Source organism: Sprattus sprattus, assembly GCF_963457725.1.
Source record: "Sprattus sprattus genome assembly, chromosome: 2".
Taxonomy (NCBI): domain Eukaryota; kingdom Metazoa; phylum Chordata; class Actinopteri; order Clupeiformes; family Clupeidae; genus Sprattus; species Sprattus sprattus.
The window spans coordinates 40,386,927-40,407,894 of NC_137921.1; the positions used below are offsets into that span (position 1 = coordinate 40,386,927).

The following is a 20,968-nucleotide window of genomic DNA, read 5'->3' on the forward strand; positions in this document are numbered from 1 at the left end:
TGTTTGTGAATATATTTCTGTTGTGTGTTCCAGTGTTTTTGTGTAATGAGCTGAAAACCTATATCTTTCAGCAACTGAAGATGTTTCGTTCTGTGTGTGTGAGTGTGAGTGTGTGTGTGTGTGTGTGTGTGTGTGTGTGTGTGTGTGTGTGTGTGTGTGTGTGTGTGTGTGTGTGTGTGTGTGTGTGTGTGTGTGTGTGTGTGTGTGTGTGTGTGTGTGTGTGTGTGTGTGTGTGTGTGCGTGCGCGCGTGTGTGTTGTGCAGGTTCAGTCTGAGGTGCAGGGCCATTGGCTTCGATGGCAGGAGAGCAGCTATGGCACAGTCCCAGTGGGAGCCAAAGGCAGCCAAATGGACACACCCTTTTAGTTCCCAAACACACACCGCTTTCTCTCTCTCCCTGTCTTTTTCTCATCTCCTCTTTCTGTGGTTCTCTTCCGGTGTTGTTACTAGAATACCTTATGGGTGGCTACTTTACAATACCCACCCTAAAGCAAGCCCTTCACCCATAACAATTGGACTTGTGGCCAGTCAATGCCATCATATAAATTGCCACTGCAGTCATTAGGGTGTCAAAATGTTCAATTTGGGTTGGATAATTGCTGTCCTTTGCGGGGTTGCAGCAACTTTTGTACTTAAAGTAATTGGATTAGCTAGCAGCAGAGGTACTTAGCCTACTTGTAGTCAGAGATGAAGGAAAACTACATTATGCTGAGATTTTAGCAAACATTCCGAAAACATTTATATTTTTAATTTTAAAATATTATACTCAATTGTGGCACCCTGTTCGAGCACAACTATTATTGTGAGGTCAGAATTTTCAAATGATGTCACCTCCTCTTAGTTATCACAGAAAGCTCTTCACAGAGTTCTCTGATTGGTGCAGATGAAAATCTCCTCAGACAAATTGGTTCTCACAGATAAAATGTTCTACAACAAAACTCACTTCAAAAACTGAGCTGGTGAGGTTTAGGCTAACATTATCAAGCTAGTATGCTAATGTCGATTTCTAAGAATAGGATTTCTATCCTGTTGGTTATGACCAGTTATTTTAAGTCACTGGTTATGACAGATTTGGAACAATACCAGAGGTGAACTGGAGTTCGATGTGAAGAATGAAATAGCTGGATGAAACTGGTTGGTTATTCCAGATGGTAGCTGTCCTAAAGACGATTCTAACTCTGATGCACATTCTTGACAGAAGAGGGACAGGTCCACGCCCGAGGGGGTGTCTGAGAAGGAGAGATGGACCCACAATAAGCCTTTTTCGATACTTTGTGCTGTTTATCAAATTCCCATATGACATAAAAAAAATATATATGGAATTGTGAGATGCAAGATACAAGTGCAAAAAGCTGTTCAAGCATTTTAGGATTGGACCAAGGATTTCATTTTGTGTGTGTTGCAGAGCCTGTTTTCTGTCATTTCTCCTGATTGAATCGCTCCTCAATTCTGTGACACTTGCTTTGTGTCTTCTCATTACGTTCTCTCTCTCTCTCTCTCTCTTTACCCTACATCTTTTCTCTTTGTCCTCCTTTCTGTTTTCTTTGTTTACAGGCTTTGCTTTGATCTAATTTGTGTTTTTCTATCCCTGTCTTTTGCCTTCCTGGAATATTCTATTTATTAAACGTCTGTGCAAAGTGGTTTCTTTTCATCATTTTGAAGATAAGAATGTATGTATTTATAATAATGTATGTATAGCTGGATGAGTTTGTGTTTATATGTGTAAAAATGAATTTAGTGGCAGACTGTATTCCACGTTTTAATCAACCTCTGCTGAAATTGCTGTGTGTGTGTGTGTGTGTGTGTGTGTGTATGTCTGAGATAGAGAGAAAGTGTGTGTGTGTGTGTGTGTGTGTGACTCCATCCTCAGCATAGATAAGTTTCCCACAGGAGACACTGTTGGGCAGAATGATGTTCATTTGACTATTTAAAACACCCATCCAGTTATATGTGCTTGATTTGTGCATAGTTCACTGGCATAATGTTTCTCCGAATCTTTCTCTGCCATGTTTTTCTATAGTGGCAGAGTGGCCATAATGATGACAGGAATCCAAATGGACATTTACCATTGCTGTCGGTGGACCGACTCCCTGTTGAATGTTTAGGTTATATGTGTGAATCAAATGTAGGGGGTCATGGTCAAAGAACCAGTGACCTTCAGTAGCCCTGTCAGCTGCATTAGCCTGTGTATACCTGTGCGTGCCATGCTCTGTCTTACAGTGAAAGCTTGTGTGCATTTCTCAGTAAGGCGCTGATCCCAGATGCCTTATACCACGCAGAATGGAAAATAAATAAATGTGTTTTTCTTTCTTCCACTCTAACGTGCCTTGTGATCTGTTTAGTGCCATTGTCAGTTTGTTTATGCAGCATTGAGGGCCACCTGCTGTGCCACTGATGTTTTTGTATGCATTCTTAATGGATGCATTCTCACATCTCCATGTGGGTTGATTAGACTCTTGGATGGATGGATGGAGTTGAGGGATGCATTTACCCTCCTAACGGGCCTGCCGGCATGCGTGGTAAAACCACTACAGATGATCCAGAACGCGGCGGCGCGTCTGGTGTTCAACCAACCAAACAGGGCACATGTCACCCCGCTACTCACTGAGCTCCACTGGCTGCCGGTAGCTGCTCGCATCAAGTTCAAGTCACTTACACTGCACGAAAAGCAAGATTATCGGGCCCGTAAATGCTGTGATACTGCCGCGAATGATATGCATTCCTGGTTGATATCGGACATTCCCCCGAAATTTCCGTCTGCCGCAAATTCACGGAATTTCCCGAATACAGACCAAGAGGGGAGAGGGGGGCGATGTGTTAATTCTCACCTCCCGCTGACAGAGGTGTGAAAGGCTCTTATTAGCATATTGACTGTAGCCTCACACACAATGCAGCCATTGGTTGAGAATGACCATGATTTAAAATGTAACCGTCTTGTGATTGGGGAAAGAGATTCTTCCCTATTGGTCAACTTTCAACTGAAAAAAATCGTAGCCCCTCCCATTAACGGCTATTGCCTCATAAAAACGAAATTAATAATTTATGTTTAATAATATTATAATAATATAGGCTATTAATAATGGTTATCTATGAAATTAATGAATTTCTTATTAACCATTTAAATAAGCATAATCATAGTAGGCCTAATAGAAAGGCAGTTGCTTTAGACAAATCGAGCTTTAGTCAGGAATTGAAAACCAAAGCTTTATTTACACAGAAAAACAGAGAAAAGAAAAAACAGCAGCAGCAATAACAGCAACACAGCACTGGGACAAAATATTTTTGCAAGGCTTGGCTGGCTGTACCGGTAATTTCTCCGGACAGTCTCGTAATACGTCTTACAAACCGCTGGACAATAAATAATTAAGTTAAAAGTTAGAGTTAGGCTAAGTTAAAAGTTAAATAACATATAACATCGTTGTGCTACCTCAGATGCCACAGATAACAACAAACTGAAAACAAAAGTAATATAGCCTATAAGGTCACTTAGCCTACTTAAAATAATTCCAGGGTCCACACCGCTCATGTCCGGACATTGGGACAGGTTGCCACCAAATCCGTTGTGACTGCCGTGTTATGCGGTGAGCTCAATCTGTGAAAAACAAAATGTCAATAGTTTAGTTGAATGATACACCGACTTTAGCTGAACAGATCCAGTATTTGTCTTTAAATCTCACCCTTGCATTGGGTCGTATTGCATGGCGTTATCCTCTCTGTTGTGTAAACGCCTCAGTTTCCTGTAGTAGCCTAGTAGCCTACAATACACATTTTCAGAGTTAGGCTTAGCAACAGGCCAGGCACGGCGCCAGAAATTCAGCTTCGGGTGGGCCATAACATTTGTGGGTGGCACTTCAACATAACGTCGTCAAAAACATGTTGACCCAATAAGGGCTCAAATACACATACGCGTCTTTTTTCAGGCAGAAATGCTTCAGTAACGCCATGGCAAAGTGCTGCGGCCAAAACAGAAGCGGTGCGCTTCCCTGCCTTGCGCTGGAAAGTTGAGAATAGTTCAACTTTTAAGCGCACCTAAAAAACGCTTCAAAGACGCAACGCGTGGTGGAGAAGGGGCGCGCACGCTAAACGCGCCGTACCACAGGAATCAATGCATTTGCTCGCGTCCCGTTTTTAAAAAAACGCGTATGTGTATTTGAGCCCTAACGTGTCTGATTGTCACTGCAAGTCTAGGTGGCACTGCGGCCTGAATCTATTTCCAAGCATCACGCGACTCTTCCATCACTTTGAAGACTTCTACAATGTTTCAAAACAAAACCATATGAGCCCAAGTAAATGTGCCACAGCAGTGGGCAAAATGAATAACCAAACGCCCTACCTTAAAACGTTGTCTTGATAGCAGGACTTCTTGCGATTATTCCATTTTAATCCAGACACGGTTTAACACAACCAGCACTGCTAGCGAGCCATGTTGATGATGTGCTAACATTTCACTGCTACTTCACATCTGTTTCTTCCGTTTCTTCAGACATTAGCCTACCCACATCCAAAATGTGTCACATATAACATGCATGCATATGCTAATTATAGTATTTAAACTATAAGGAGGTGTGACAAATCAATATCATCATATCAAATCCCACTACTACACACGTACTGAAAACACAACTGTTGGTTTACAGTACAGATCTCACGGGAGTAAACTGGAACTTGGTAACGTTACGTACCCCAGGCTAATTCTACGAGGTGCCTTACGGGACATAAATGTTGCAGCTTCTCACAATAAGCAATAAGAGCAAGTTGATAATTATTGATAATTATTATCCAGAAAATCAAAGATGACACAGATACAGTTTGAGGAAATGAATTGGTTTTCTTTTTCATTCAGAATATTCCAAATACAATAAAAATGTAGACAAGAAGGCTAAAAGACTTATTCACATTTTAACATTGCTAGCAGCAGCTGGTCCTGAAGATCCGGATGGACCCTGGGTTGTGACAGTGACTTCACTGACTTTTGGCTCATTTTGTGGTTTGAGTGTTTAAAAGTATCGCAATAAAGTAGCCATAGGGCCTACTTGTTTGGCACTGAAATCAAAATACACCGAACCGAACTAAATCTGCACACAGGAGAAATACCAACTTCCGAAAGCTCGACTGCTGCTCTGAGGTAGAACGTGGCCAAACATTCAACTGATGCTAATGACAAGACTTGGTCCACGTCGCAACCGTCATAAGCATCACTTTTTTTAATACAAATTATATCCACACAATTCGTACATGCTTACAATTTCTTTGATCGTAGACTTGGAAAATATAATACATTGTATAATCTTGTATATATTTTTTTTCCTTCTTTGAAAGATTCGGGTGGGCCTGGCCAGAAATGGGCGGGCCCAGGCCCACCCAGGCCCACCCATGGCGCCGTGCCTGCAACAGGCATGGACAGTCTGGCACGTTTCACAATGATTTCCCTGAATAATTTACATTGCTTGCGGGCAAAGTCTGAGGCCTTGTATATCTGTAAGAAGAAATCACCTAAAAATAAATAGACTTACGGCGATTTTTGGATTATGCGCCCTTCGTTTCCTGGGCGGCTCTGGACAGCTGCAGCTGTGATGCGGCGGTAGGAGATTCCCTTTGAGAGGGAACTGGAGACGTCTTGGCATTGGTATTCTGGCAGCAGTTTAAATTCCGCGGTTCAGGTTGAAATTGTTGGCGGGAGTGATCTCATTTGTCTCGCGAGACCGTTCGTGCGCCCACGACGCGGGTGTTTGGACGATGGCTATTAGTCAACAAATAAATCTAAAGTAGCCTACCTGACACATAAGCTTGGGAAAAATATGGAATTATAATCTTTTTATGGAGGTCTAAATTGCTGGGGACAAAGCTGCATGAAGAATATACAATGTATGATTTTGAGTAGGCTATATTAGTGCAGCTATCTTTAAAACAGACATTGGTATTTATACAGTACATAATCACTTGTGTGTCATCCTTTTCTAAAGTGCCAACACTCAATTACACTGTAAAAAGTGGTGCTGGGTAAAAGTTAATTGCACTAGATTAAAATGTAAAGATTTACTCAATTCAATGTAGCTTTTGATTAAACAAACTAATATTGTGTTCAGAAAACTGTAACGTGTCTAAGAAAACTGTAACGTTCTGCCAATCTCTCCATTCCATAAGATTATCTTGGATGAGCATGACAGATGTGCTTTACGAACAATGTATCACCAGATGTACCCTAACAACTGTATAATTGAGGTTGACTGTTTTAGCATGACATGCAAAAGGGTATCATATCTCAATGTAAATTACTCCATAGAAGGATCTAGAGCAAAGAGATCACGTATAATAAGTGGTGTGCCAACACTAACAGTTTTGAGGCGCCCATCATTGACCCTATATCTGAACCAAGACCAGCTGTTATAAAGCAGTTCTTAGTTGTTAATGTCATGACAAAAAGTACTACATGCAAACATGTTCTAGCTAAAGTTTCTAGGCTTAATCCCCATCCTGACAGACATTTTTATGGAAAGCCAGTAGAAGTTTGGAGTTTGCAGGGAGCAGACACCACCCACCCAGCATGGTTCCTCCCTATAGAACACATTGCTGGGAGATGTGTTGTACACACATCCACTGTGCAGTTAAGCAAGACAAGGGAAAAGGTTACTGTTGTCATGCCACTCTGCACACTGGCTGAAATGTAGCATATTAAGTGCTAAATCCTGTAGGATGACACAGAGTTATGTAAACTTTGCTAATGACAATTTGTAAATATTTTCAAAAGATATAAAAATGAGAAATTCTTTTCTTGTGTTCCCTTCCTTTTCTCTGACTGTAATCATACTAATTACCAAGCTGATAAAAGATGGTAAAAGCTGGCCTTATTTGCATTTGTATAGCTCACAGCATTGCCTTTACCAGGGGAGGGCAAGGGGGGGGGGGGGGGGGGGGTGGTTGTTTCAATCCAGGTCAATTCAATTAACATAACAAAACCTAGGCCTGGCCAAGGGGAAGGGGGGGGGGGGGGCTTTCACACCAATGTGGGCTTCTACGGCAATACACAGGGTCGAAAACTGTCGTAAATCCCACATTTCATGCAGTGTTATGCTTGCCTACAAAGTGCTTACTGGGTCTGCTCCCACCTACCTAAATGCTCTAGTAAGGGCAAATGTTACACCCAGGACGGATCATCCAGTGAGCGTCTTCTGGCACTGCCCCCGGTTTCTTTCGATGTCGTTTTCTATTTTTGTGAAAAAAATAAGCAGTATTTACTGTTACACCAGGTTTTATTGCTCTTAGCTTGATTGTTCTCTCCCCTGTACGTCGCTTTGGACAAAAGCGTCTGCTAAATGACTAAATGTAAATGTAAATTTAGGTTTATGCTGACCTCTAGAGGTGGCTGAAAAAACAACAACCTTCTCTGGTGGTTATTGCTTGCTGCTTGGATACACATTAAGACACTTCACTCTATAATGTTTGCCTATAGCAGTCCTATTGGGCTATCGCGTCTAATTGTTCACCTTACACAATTGGCAAACAAAAAGAAGTCAACTTTATGTTGATGTGACATAAAACTTCACATTTCAGAGCATTCCACACAAGAAAAGATAAGAAGGGACTTGTCTAAACTGGGACACTTTCTGAAAATGTACCTTCAACATCATTTTTGATTATGAACGGAATGTCTTAGCCTAACATATGATACCATTCTAAATAGCTTAAGACCTCTTCTATACTATGTAGAAGAAAACACTAATAAAAAGTAAATACTGGATGGATGACCCTTCACCAAAAACACACTGACCACGAACCACATTTTTCAGGCACTATTGGTAAAGTGGGACACCATATATTGGCAAACTGGGACACTTGCAACACATTTACTCCCATAGGATTCTGAAATAGGATTAGACCAGTCATCATTAGCCTACTAGCCTAGCGTGGCCTAGCATAGCCGATCACGATCATCATTTTCATTGTATCTATCTTGATTTATGCAATACATTATAAACAAAGTACATTTCTTTATATATTGAACTAGCTAGATGCCCATGTTTATGATGGATGAATAAAAAGGGAACTTATTTCTACCTTTAAAATGACTTAAATGATTGTCCCAGTTTGCCAATAACACACTGTCCCACTTTAACAATAGCATATTGTTAAAGTGGGAGAGTAGCAAAATGGCATTTAAAAAAAAAAGTAAGACTCACATGGATAAGATTTTTTTAAATTATGAATCACCATTACATCCCTTAACAAAATATATCACAATTACAAACTATCCAGCAGTTTTCTTATTTCTAGAACACTAACAACTTTCACCTAAAAGCGTTATGTCATTTTACCTACCATCTTGTTTCACTGCAGAGGAAGTTGAATATGGTGAGCCACACCCCAGGAAGTGATGTCATCAACACAGAACCATTTTTTTTTATCTCATACTTACCTATGATGAACTCAATGACGACATTTAGTAATAGAAGTATGCACATGTAAAGATAAACATGATTAGGCTTAACTGTCCCAGTTTGCCCATTGTCCCACTTTACCCATATTCACCCTAATTAAAACACTAGATTACAGCTTGACATTTTAACTCGCATAAAACAGTTTAGAAAGTCTAATGACAGATGAAGCTGGTAGTTGATAAACATATTATCGATGATGCAGGACTACAGGCTGTTTAATACTCAACAGGCTAAGGACCTGGACCATGTGTCCTCTTGAGCTAAAGCGCACACAAGGTCCATAAAGTGAACTGACATTTTACCTAAAGGCAAATATAAAGAAAACACTAGTTCTGCAGAAAAGTTACTTCTGATGTCGTAATAGCCAAGAAAGCCGTTACCTTCCGTTTATACACTATCCACCGCAGAGGTATGAGAGAGAGGAACTTCAGTGAGCAGCGGAAATTGGCACATAAAAAAGCTCTCATAACTAAGCACACATTGCATACATTGTAAATAGGAAACTTGTACAATGCAAACAAGCAGGGAAAATACAGTTGTAAGTTGCAAGTGTACGATAGTGTCTCTAAGCAGCACATTAAAAAGTTCTACAAAGGCACTCACAACACACCAAAAGAATAGCATAATCTTTGGCCAGCTTTGAACATTTTTGCTTTTTAAAAGAAAAGTGTAGGCTACTGTTGTTATTCTCCTTTAAATATATTGAATGGGATGGGGGCATGGAGTATAATAATAATGAATATTTTTTTTTACCTTCAATTCCTCTGAGCATTCCTCTCTTACACACAAGAAATTCTCAAAAAACCTACATGTTACAGTCTTAAAAAATGCGTGTTGTTTCAATGCTGTTTGTTCAAAGCCAAATTATTATCAGCGCTATATTACATCTGAGCCTAAGGAATTCCTCTGAAGGATAAATGTCGTTTGAGGTTTTGAAGTGCATTCCTAAGCTTTAAATTTGAACTGGGGAGGGCGGAGGTGTACTTGGTTCTCAAGTTTATGGACACTAGAGGGCGTAGTGGAGTCTAGAGCGCCGACGTCATTTGCAAAGGGACGGAAGTGTCCGATTGTAGTTGCAGTGTCAGAGCCAGAGACGTCAACAGACGCAGCAATCACTATATCCAGAATAACTGTTTTAATTCATCTGTTTTGACACGGTAAGGTCTGCCCTTACAGTGTATGTTTGCAGAGGAGCATCGCATCAACTCGACATCGACTGGCAAAACTATTTTAGGTGAACGTGAGAAGACAACATATGTTTTATTTTTTGCAGTGAGGACAAAAACACGATTGGAATCCTGGTAGATAACTGAACATGATGGATTAGCTGTTTGACGTGTTAAGGCTCAGCCGATTGGTACCACCTGTTAAACGATATTGGTTTGCTATGTGGTTAAACAGAATTGACCATTTTCAAGGGTTTGGCGGAACGCCAATAGTAACTTATCAGCCTCCTCATGGGTTGGTATTCAGTTGAAACCGTTAAGTGTAACATTTCACACAAGTAACATTAGCAAACGCATTACAATGTAATACTACATGTCTTTTCTTTTTCAGATTTTTCTTTATATTTTATCCTTTGACATCTCCCAACAATGGTGAGTGCTTATTTTGTAACTGCACGATTACTAATATGAAAATCATAATTAATTTATGAGGCTAGATTCGTCCCCACATAACCTGTGCATCTTTCTACCCTCCCTCTGGTGTCTTTTGAATTATTTATTTGCGTTTACATATCTGTATTCCTAACTTCCTCTTCCATTCCTCTCCTGTGCAGCATGGACGAGTGAAGCTAAAGTCTACCGCCCAGCAGGAAGAGGAGAAGAGGAAAGAGAGGGAGAAGAAGCTCAAGATTTACGTGGCAACACGGGATGCCTGCTTCAACAAGGTGTGCAGCTTATGAACCCGGGGCGGAAAGGGGGGGGGGGGTGGGTGGTGTCGTGGTGGAGATGGTTTGAGTTGTGCCCAGGATATCCGGTACCTTACTCAGTGTGTGTGTGTGTGTGTGTGTGTGTGTGTGGTTTTGTGTGTGTGTGTGTGTGTGCGTGCGTGCGTGTGCCTGTGCCTGTGCGTGTGTGTATGTGTCTGCCTGCCTTCGTGTAGAGGAAAGAAGGGGCAATGGATGATGAGGCACTGCAGCTGACCCAGCAGCTCTTGTCAGCTAACCCAGATTTTGCCACACTGTGGAACTACAGGAGGGAGATTCTGACGCATCTGGAGACAGTGAAGTAAGAAAACTACAACTCCCAGCATGCCATATGCGCTGTAGGTTGGCATTACTCCCGCGTTTATCCCCAGCCCTGCAGTTATCTTCAGTATAATTATCATCTTTTTTTTCTCAGGGCCTTGTCCACCACTTATTTACTCTTTTATTTTCTTCGACTTTCTCCCTTTGTTCCTCCTCATCGCTACCCATCTCCCTCTCACTCCTCTTTCTCTCTCCATCTCTTCCTTCCTCTGCCCCCCCCCCCCCCCCCCCCCCCCCCCCACTCTCAGAGAGGAGGATGAGGTGCAGAAAAAGTATGATGCTGAGCTGGTCTTTCTGGAGACGTGCCTGCGGGTCAACCCTAAGTCGTACGGCAGCTGGTACCACCGGGGCTGGGTGTGCGGCCGGCAGCCCAAGCCCAACTGGACCAGGGAGCTCAGCCTCTGTGATGAGTGCCTGGCCCGGGACGACCGCAACTGTGAGTCCCAGAGGATGAGGGGGACAATGGAGGATATAAATGAGGAGTGAAAGTAGGAGGAGTAAGACTAGAAGTGCAGGACATTTTTTTATTCAATGGGAAAATATAAATAGAAGAAGGGAGGGCCGAAGTCATCAGTGTCAGTGCTGGTGTTGGTGTCATGTCTTTTGCACAGTCTCTCTCTCACTTTCTCTCTCTCTCTCTATCTCTCTCTCTCTCTCTCTCTCTCTCTCTCAGTCCATTGCTGGGATTACCGGCGTATGGTGGTGAAGGCATCAGGTGTGCCTGTGGATCAGGAGCTGCAGTTCACTGATCGTTTGATCGGGTCTAACTTCTCCAACTACTCCAGCTGGCATTACCGCAGCACCCTCCTGCCCCTGTTGCACCCCCAGTCCCCTGACCTCCCCGCAACCTGCCCCAAGTCCTCTACTCACTCGCCGCCAAACTCCCCCCAGACTCACTCCCACCGTGTCTGTGAGGAGCAGCTTCTCAAAGGTACACACACACACACACACACACACATCACATGAATACACACATACATTTGCAATACAGTTCCATGTGGTTTCACCTCCAGCCTGGTCCAGTGCTTATGAAGGTGCATATTAGTGTTAGATCCTATGTCTGTGTGCTATCATGAAGTCTTGTTATGTTCTGCATTTATTCAGTGATCTCTCTCTCTCTTTCTCTCTCTTCTTAGAATATGAGCTGGTGCAGAATGCTTTCTTCACTGACCCCAATGATCAGAGTGCCTGGTTCTACTACCGCTGGCTTTTGGGCAGAGGTGTGTGTGTGCCTGTGTGTGTGTGTCTGTGTGCACAAGGTTATTTGTTTTTGGATCTAAGCATGTCAACTCTTGCTTTTTTTGACCTGACTCTCTTCCCATGTTTTGTCTTCAGCGGAGCGTGAGGAGATGATCAGCTGTGTCTACATGAGTCGTGAAGGAGAGCGAGTGGTTGTGGCTTTCTCCAGACCGGTAAGAACAGCAACAGTGTGTTTGGCAAATCTATTGAGACTGGTTGATTTTATAGTTGTGACCTGCGATCAAGCACCAGACTTTGACTTTAAGGTACACTCTATAATGATCATCCCATGATTTTTTTGTCAAATTAAGCAAATTGGTCCACACAGTCCTCCGGCTGAGGCTGGGACGCACACATAAACAAGTCGGTGCTTCAGGCTGAGCACAAATATCAACCTGTCCCCAAACTTAAAACTACATCTACTGCAACTTTAAGATGCTTTGCCATGTTTCCACAGGGAAGAGTTTGTCACCTTGAAATTTGGTGGCCTCACTTGCGCTTGCGTTTCCGAAAAATGGAATTTAAAATGTGATTTAAGCACCCACATAAGAGAGTTGACCTTCACTTTGATTTTTACTTTGAACTTGGTGAGCCGTCTTCTACTTTGGTAATGGGACAAAACCCCATGCTGATAACAGACCTGTATTTCAGGGAATTGCATCACTTTCTTTTTGATGTCTGCATTTGGCTGTGCACACAGAAGCAGATCAGTGACTATTGAGATGAATAGTGAATTCCCATGGGACAGAACGAAAAGCACTTTTTTACTGCCAAATTTTTCAGTTAATCTTGCCAGATTATCATCTCATCTGAGGTGTCACTGGCCAGTCTCGTTTCAGTTTTCAACAACCCCTATGTCCCTTTGTTAATCAGCTGGCTGTGTCTGATGGTGGATAGCTTACCTGGACCCACACTGCTTTCAACTGGTAGATGTTGGATGCCTTTAAGGCAGCAAAATGGCTGACGACTTATCAGACACCATGGGCCCTATTTTGATTAAATCGGCTGGCTGAAACGGCAGCGCATGCGTGATGTTGCACAAGTGGTGAAGCTCTGAACGAAGGCACTTAGCAGGCAGAACCAGGCCAAACTAAGGTTAAGTCAGAGGTTTGGTTAAAGCTGACCAATAGCATTGGCGAGCAAATTCAAGTAGTTTGTACTGAATGTTCTCCATCAGACGCCTCAGGACGTTAGAGTAGAACTCTGCGTCAAGAGTCTGACCCCGGGGTTATGTGCAAGTTTTCAACACGAATATCGCTGCCCACCACCTCTGCTCACCAGATATGGCCCCCTGTGACCTTTTCCTCTTCCCCAAGATGAAGTTCATGCTAAAGGACCGCTGTTTTGACACAGTGGGGGAGATCCAAAGCGCATTGCAGATGGTGCTGGATACGCTTAAGGAACGGCACTGGAAACTGTGTATCGCAACACAAAGTGATCAGTCTCTGAACTCGCACCGTAATACAAGGCTACAGGGGACTAGATGTGAAGATATACTAGCAATATGGGAGATCCCATAGACGGGGAAAAAGAGGATGCGTTAAATTGGTAGTAATCAGTAGCCTGCATGAATGGGGAATGCATAAGATATGGGAGGCTGCCTGCGAGCAATGTTTATGTTGATGAACTTGAACACCTGGACGGACCTGAATGCAATCTCTTTCTGCATTCCATAGCCGCCAAGAGATTTTGTTTTTGTTTTTGTGGAAGATGCATTTGCGTGGCATTTCTCCTCCTGCCTAAGTCTAATTAAAGTACAGTATTTGAATAGAAATAACAAGAATAATCAATATTGTGTATTGAAATCATGGATGACATTCCTTTACTGCTTACTGAGCATTTAATTCAAGCTCTTTCACAGGATTTAATCTTTTTTTAACAAACATTTTATCTATTTTTAAAGCATGCCAGGATATATGTTAACTTCAAGGATATCTGAGATGGATTTATTGCATTTACCCATAACACAGGCTTGGTCCTAATACAGAAACATGTAGGCATAATGCGCCACTCATCCAATGAAGGGAATGTGATATTTTTTGGCAGATAGACAAATCAGACTTTGGCAGTGATAGTTTGTGATTGGCGCATTCAAAGAAGAATGTTGTCAGGACTATATCCAAATCCACTCCTCGGGGGGAAGTTTGTCTTATCACCCAGCAATAAATAACACGCCCGGGCAAAATTGGCTGTTGCTGCCAAGCGTTTTCCATGTCAAAGTTAAGCCCTATATGTCATTTTTGTATAGGCTGTTGTTGATGTTTCCATGATGCACACGCTAGTACCACTTCATCTGCGATACCCAAAGCGGTAAAGCGGTAGGGAGTGGAGAAATAAGCTTCCGTTGAGCGTGTTCAGGCATAGTTTAGATTGGTGGATGAGCAAAGAACATTCATACTTTGCGAACATGTCTTTTGTTGCCTTCCTGTTTTTTCTTAAGATAGTTTTGATAATTTGTCATGTTGCCTATATTTCTGCTGAAAAGTTAAATTACACATTCATTTGACCCGTTTGCTGGAGCACATGAGTGCTTTCTGGCTAATCAGTTTGTCGTCCAAACCTCAAAAATTATTCTACCCAACCACACACACACACACACACACACACACATACAGAGTCACTTACTCTTGCTCACAAGCTATAAATGTAGGCCCTGTAATTAGTGTAGGAAGTTAATTTTGAGCGAATTATGCCCAATGGTAATTAAACTCATGCATGAGTGCTTCACTCGTTCACTGAGCTCATTATGGCCAAAGACACTTTTCCCTGGTGAGTTCTTTATTAGAAAAACAAATGAGGGAAACTATTGAGTCGATGTTCCCTCTTTCTATGATTGTGTACACTTTCAGTTGGATATTTGTCTGTTATCCCCCCTACCTCTTATAATGCCCCCCCTTCTCTCTCTCTCTCTCTCTCTCTCTCTTTCTTTCTTTCTTTCTTTCTCTCTCTCTCTCTCTTTCAGGCTCAGGCCACGGGCCTGATGTTGTTGTTGGACGGAAAGCTGCAGAAGGTAGAGTGGAGGAGCGGCCCTACCTCCGTGAGACACAGCCCAGTGTGGGTATCCTTGACGATCATGAGATGACCTTGAGCAGGCAGGAAGACCTGGGTTATGTGGTTTTATCAGTTATGTAGTTTAACAATAGACAGGGGCTCTGATAAAAAACTGGTTCTGTGTTGGCTCATGTCAGTTAAAATGCCACCTGCTGTTTCAACTCTGCTTATGTAGCCACTCTGTCTGGTGCATCACATCAGCACACACACACACAGTACTCTGTCTGTCCTTAACTCTGTGGTCAGATTTGTGAGTTTCCTCCAGGTACCATCAGTGACATTAACAATGAGCACAACCTCACGGTGCACTGGACTGAAAAGTACACAAAGCGAGAGTGTGCCCTCTACACCGGTAAACTGTGTGTGTGTGTGTGTGTGTGTGTGTGTGTGTGTGTGTGTGTGTGTGTGTGTGTGTGTGTGTGTGTGTGTGTGTGTGTGTGTGTGTGTGTGTGTGTGTGTGTGTGTGTGTGTGTGTGTGTGTGTGTGTGTGTGTGTGTGTGTGTGTGTGTGTGTGTGTGTGTGCCCAACCCCTACCCGGATGTTTTGTGAGTTAGTTGGCTTTCACCTACTACTTCAGACAAGACTGTGTGTGTGTCTGTGAATATTTTTGGTGACTCTGTCCTTCTCTATATGACTGATGTCTAACTGTTGTTTAGGTCGAGCTGAGAGTTGGTGCAGGGACACTGCCACAGACCAGGAGCTATTCAGGTAGTGTGTGTTTGTGTATGTGCGTGTGTTTATCTGCTCGTTCTAACCCTATCTGTTATCGGCCATCAGTACATTCTGTTAGAGATGGTACACCCTGATCCCTAGCTCCAGTGACTCCGGTAGCATGAGTATGTTAGTGAGTGTGGGCTGACCTTCCCTTCAATCTGTTCTGTTCATTCTCCCCTTCTTTCCCTTCTCCCCCCCACCCTCTCCCCCAGGAGTGAGCTGTCTGTGGAGAAGTCCTCAGTGCTGCAGTCAGAGCTTCAGTCCTGCAATCAGCTGATGGAGCTGGAGCCAGAGAACAAATGTGAGTGTGAGTGTGAGTGTGAGTGTGAGTGTGAGTGTGAGTGTGAGTGTGAGTGTGAGTGTGAGTGTGAGTGTGAGTGTGAGTGTGTGTGTGTGTGTGTGTGTGTGTGTGTGTGTGTGTGTGTGTGAGTGTGTTTGTCTAGAGGGAAGGGCGGAGGTGTTGATGGTTCATTGTTAGATGATTGAAATCTGAAATGTGTTTATGAGTTCTCCTGACCTGTTTTCCAACTGTCCCACTCTTTATGAAGGGTGCCTGTTGACAATCATTCTCCTGATGAGAGCTCTGGATCCACTGGGCTATGAGAAGGAGACTCTGGCCCACTTCCAGAAACTCAAGGTAATAGACAGACTGACACACTCTCACACTCTCTCTCTAACACACACACACACACACGCACGCACGCATGCACGCAGACAGACACACACACAAACACACCCTTACAAGAGACGCAAGTGAACATAAGAGATACGTATCTCACCATTTAATTTGCTACATCTATAATATCTTCATCTCCTTGTTTTGTCCCTACCTCCACACCATCAATTATCTCTGTCAGGAGGTGGACTCCATGCGCTCCAACTACTACAGTGACCTGTGCAGTAAGTTCATGATCGAGAACACCATCCTCAAGATGGAGTATGCAGAGGTCCGAGTCTTCAGCATTTCTGAGAAGGTGTGTTTGTGTATATGCGTGTGTGTGTGTGTGTATACATGCGTGTGTGTGTGTGTGTGTGTGTGTGTGTGTGTGTGTGTGTGTGTGTGTGTGTGTGTGTGTGTGTGTGTGTGTGTAAGCAGGTAAAAAATATCTATGAATTTTCCTCAAGTGAAGATATTGTTATGTTGCCTTTGGTAATACAAAAATATTATTCTCGCATCACCCCGGCCTCTTTAGCCTCAGTGTGTACTCCATACTTCCTTCTCCCTGCCTGTGTGTGTGTCTGATTTAACTCCCCTCTTTCACTCCCCTCCTCTCTTTACCTATGGCAGAACCTCTCCACCCTGTGTCACCTGGACCAGCTGCTATTGGTCACTCACATGAACCTCTGCTCCAATCAGCTCTCCCGGATTCCGCCACAGTTCTCAATGCTGCAGTGCCTAGAGGTGAGAGAAATGACAGGAGGCAGACTGTCCTTAACTTTAAAATGGCTATCTTCTCTTATTTAATCGAATCGAATTCTCTAACTCTCTCGGTTTGTGTCTTCTCAGGTCCTTGAGGTGGATGACAACCTCATTGAGGGCTTGGATGGCCTTTCCAATCTGCCTAAGCTGGAGGAGTTGTCCCTGAAAAATAACCGTATCCTTTAGCATGCAATGTGAGACTGTTTCATCAGCAACAGTCTGAAGAACCAGTAGAGAGAAACAGACTGGATGTGTGACTGCCCTCAGCTTTAGGGTTCATTGGGTATGTTCTTGTGAGGTTCCCCAATTCCAGGTGTGCGAGAGACGCCTATTTTTAGGTACATTGATGGCCAACTCTTAGAGCTTATGTAACTGCGTCTGTTGTAATGAACCTTTTCTCCAGCACTGTGCTGTTGATCATCTGACTCAGACAGGAATGTGTGTCGACTTTTATCAGGCCCCGTGGAAACAGCAAAGAAATTATCCTGGAGCCTCTTATGAGTGTGTTCCATGTAAACGCAGGCCACACACACACACACACACACACACACACACACACTCACACTCACACTCACACTCACACTCACACTCACACTCACAGTCTCACTCACAGTCTCACTCACTCACACTCACTCACACTCACACTTACACTCACACACTGAACATTTAATATCAGATATGATCCTTGACCGCTTACCCAGAAATCTCCAAAATCTCCCAGCTTGAGCCACTGGCCTCCTGCCCAAAACTGACCCGCCTAGATCTCCGTGGCAACCCAATCACTAAGACAGACAACATCTCGGCAAAGCTTTCAGAGCTGTTGCCATCGGTTATTGACCTCATGCTCTGATCAGACTCATTACCAAACCTGACGTGTGTGTGTGTGTGTGTGTGTGTGTGTGTGTGTGTGTGTGTGTGTGTGTGTGTGTGTGTGTGTGTGTGTGTGTGTGTGTGTGTGTGTGTGTGTGTGTGTGTGTGTGTGTGTGTGTGTGTGTGTGTGTGTGTGTGTGTGTGTGTGTGTGTGTGTGTGTGTTTTTGTGTTTGTTTGAGTGTGTGTGTTTGTGTGTTTGATTGTGTCTGATGATGAGCACGCCAGCTTGTTTGTGACAGAGTGATAATTTTGTTACAGGTGTCAGTATTCAGTCATTATTTATCTAACTTCCTGTACTGTACCTGTAGAAGTGTTCTCACAAACATTCATGTGTTTTTGTGTGTGCGTGTTTGTTTGTGTGTTTGTTTGTGTGTGTGTGTGTGTGTGTGTGTGCGCGTGCATGTATGCTTGTAGGTATGTATGTATGATGTCTGTGGGTATGTTGCTGCGATAAATATGTTTTTGTTTACTGTTTGGGAATCTCGCACACCTAATTGCATGTTCAGATCTAAAAATAAAAGCGGCATTCCTCTGTGTGTTTGTGTATGTGCCAGTATGAATGATTGTGTGTGTGTTTGTGCGTGTTTGATTTATGCGTAAGGGTACGTCCTCTCCTGCTGCATTACTAACAGTCTCTGCTTCACGTGTATTTGTAAGGGACACTAAGGCTACAGAAAATGGTGATCCGTTCATCAGATGGTTATCAATCTATATGTAATATTTAAGCACAGATTGCTCAGTATTGACCATAAAGAGCCCACATACTCAAACGTTTTATTAGCCAAACACATAATCTATCCGATTCCAAAACGTATAAACAGCCTTAAGGACCCCAATTATGGTTATTGGGTTCTCCGTTACACCATGGTAGTCACGATTGTTCATGATTGTGGAGGCCGCCATGGTATGCTGCAAGAAGAGTCTTTGTAAAGGTGCTGTCAGATACCTGGTTTTGGGTCTCCTAGCAAGAAACGAGAAAGAACTGTTTGTCTTTTTATTTGCTTATTTAACATAAATGGTTATGCTTTATTGTTAGACCATATTAAAGTCAATGGAATGAAAATACAGCACATGTGCTGTCACTGCCTTCAACTGCTGTCTCTACCCGTCTTTATTTGTTATTCACACCCATCCATACACACACTATTAAACACCAGGGACCTGTTATCCATGATGGCATGTGGATTAGGAGAAACAAATGTATCTGGTTTTACGTTGATTATTGCATCTAGAGCAGAGTAAATTTGTGGAAGGTATTGTTAACAATTTATTTCCCCCCTTATGGTCATAGTGTCAGAAGTCACATTCCATCCCAGATATCAGCTTGGTGCGTTAGATTGCTGTATTACTGTCTAAAGCAAGTAGCTTAGCAGGCCACAGGGCCTAACCCTCAGCAGGACCAAAGTTATATTATTCAGTTTCATGATTACCATGTTGTACACACACCCGTGTATGTGTGGTGTTCAACCTGTTACACATCTGTACTTGCACTACCAATGAGAACCACCAGAGGGTGCACCATCATCTCAAACATTCGGGTTGCCCTAATTTACTCATGGATAAGGACCCTGCACGCCACAAAATAAGTAGGTAAATAAATATATACAGTACCAGTCAAAAGTTTGGACACACCTTCTCATTCAATGGTTTTTCTTTATTTTGTATATTTTTCTACATTGTAGATTAATATTGAAGACATCCAAACTAGGAAGGAACAAATATGGAATTGGTAAACTAAAAAATGCTCAACAAACCAGAATATATATTTATTTTTTTGATTCTTAGATCTTTTTAGAAGTAGCCACCTTTTGCTTTAATGACAGCTTTGCACACTATTGGTATTCTTTCAATCAGATGGTTTTTCAACATTCTTGAAGGAGTTCCCAGAGGTGCTGAGCACTTGTTGGCTGCTTTGCTTTCACTCTGCGGTCCAGCTCATCCCAGACCCTCTCAAATGGGTTTAGGTCGGGTGATTGTGGAGGCCAGGTCATCTGATGCAGCAATTTATCACTCTCCTTCTTGGTCAAATAGCCATAACATAGCCTGGAGCTGTGTTTGAGGTCATTGTCCTGTTGAAATACAATGCTGGTCCCACTAAGCGCAAACCAGATGGGATGGCATGTCGCTGCAGAATGCTGTGGTAGCCATGCTGGTTTAGTATGCCTTGAATTTGGAATAAATCACAAAACAGTGTCACCAGCAAAGCACCCCCACACCATCACACCACCTCCTCCATGTTTCACGGTGGGAACCACACATGGAGAAACCATCCGCTCACCTCTTCTGCGTCTTACAAAGACATGGCAGGTGGAACCAAAAATCTCAAATTTGGACTCATCAGACCAAAGTTGATTTCCACTGGTTAATTGTCCATTCCTTGTGTTTCTTGACCCAAGCAAGTCTTTTATTCTTGTTGTTCTTCCTTAGTATGGCTTCTTTGCAGCAATTCCACCATAGAGGCCTAATTCATGCGGTCTCCTCTGAACAGTTGATGTTGAGATGTGTCTGCTACTTGAACTTTGCAAAGCATTAATGTGGGCTCCAATCTGAGGTGCTGTTAATTGGCTGTTTCTGAGGCTGGTAACTATTGAACTAATCCTCTGCAGCAGAGGTTACTATTGGTCTTCCTATCATGGGGCGGTCCTCATGAGATCCAGTTTCATCATAGCGTTTGATGGTTTTCGCGACTGCACTTGAGGATACATTCAAAATTCTTGAAATCTTCCGGATTGACTGACCTTCCTGTCTTAAAGTGATAATGGACTGTCGTTTCTCTTTACTTAGTTGAGTGGTTCTTGCGATAATATGGATTAAAACTGTAGTTGAATAGGCCTGTTCACTGTTTAGAACTGTGCACCAACCCTGCCTCTGCACAACACAACTTACGGTCTCAAACACATAAAGAAGGCAAGAAATTCCTCAAATTAAATTGTTGACAAGGCACACATGCTAATTGAAAACCATTCCGCGTGAAGATGCTTGAAAGAA

General features: G+C 42.9%; 2 protein-coding genes across 2 annotated transcripts in view; both read left to right on the forward strand.

The window, feature by feature from the left end:
* ghrhrl (growth hormone releasing hormone receptor, like) overlaps positions 1-365 on the forward strand; it is a gene marked incomplete at both ends in the record, with an annotated part of 28,041 nt that extends 27,676 nt beyond the window's left edge. The window contains one exon of the mRNA XM_080860210.1: positions 264-365. Coding sequence (XP_080716336.1) covers positions 264-365 — 102 coding nt within the window. The remainder of the gene's footprint in view (positions 1-263) is intronic.
* A 9,161-nt stretch (positions 366-9,526) lies between these two features.
* On the forward strand, positions 9,527-19,032 carry rabggta (Rab geranylgeranyltransferase subunit alpha). The gene is made up of 17 exons (XM_080832298.1): positions 9,527-9,668; positions 9,992-10,032; positions 10,215-10,325; positions 10,541-10,665; positions 10,934-11,121; positions 11,359-11,616; positions 11,822-11,905; positions 12,021-12,097; positions 14,887-14,982; positions 15,222-15,327; positions 15,632-15,683; positions 15,902-15,990; positions 16,238-16,326; positions 16,547-16,663; positions 16,978-17,091; positions 17,197-17,284; positions 17,811-19,032. The coding sequence occupies exons 2-17, from the start codon at positions 10,030-10,032 to the stop codon at positions 17,957-17,959; spliced, it is 1,746 nt and encodes a 581-aa protein (XP_080688424.1). The 5' UTR covers positions 9,527-9,668; positions 9,992-10,029; the 3' UTR covers positions 17,960-19,032.
* Positions 19,033-20,968: the final 1,936 nt, after the last annotated feature.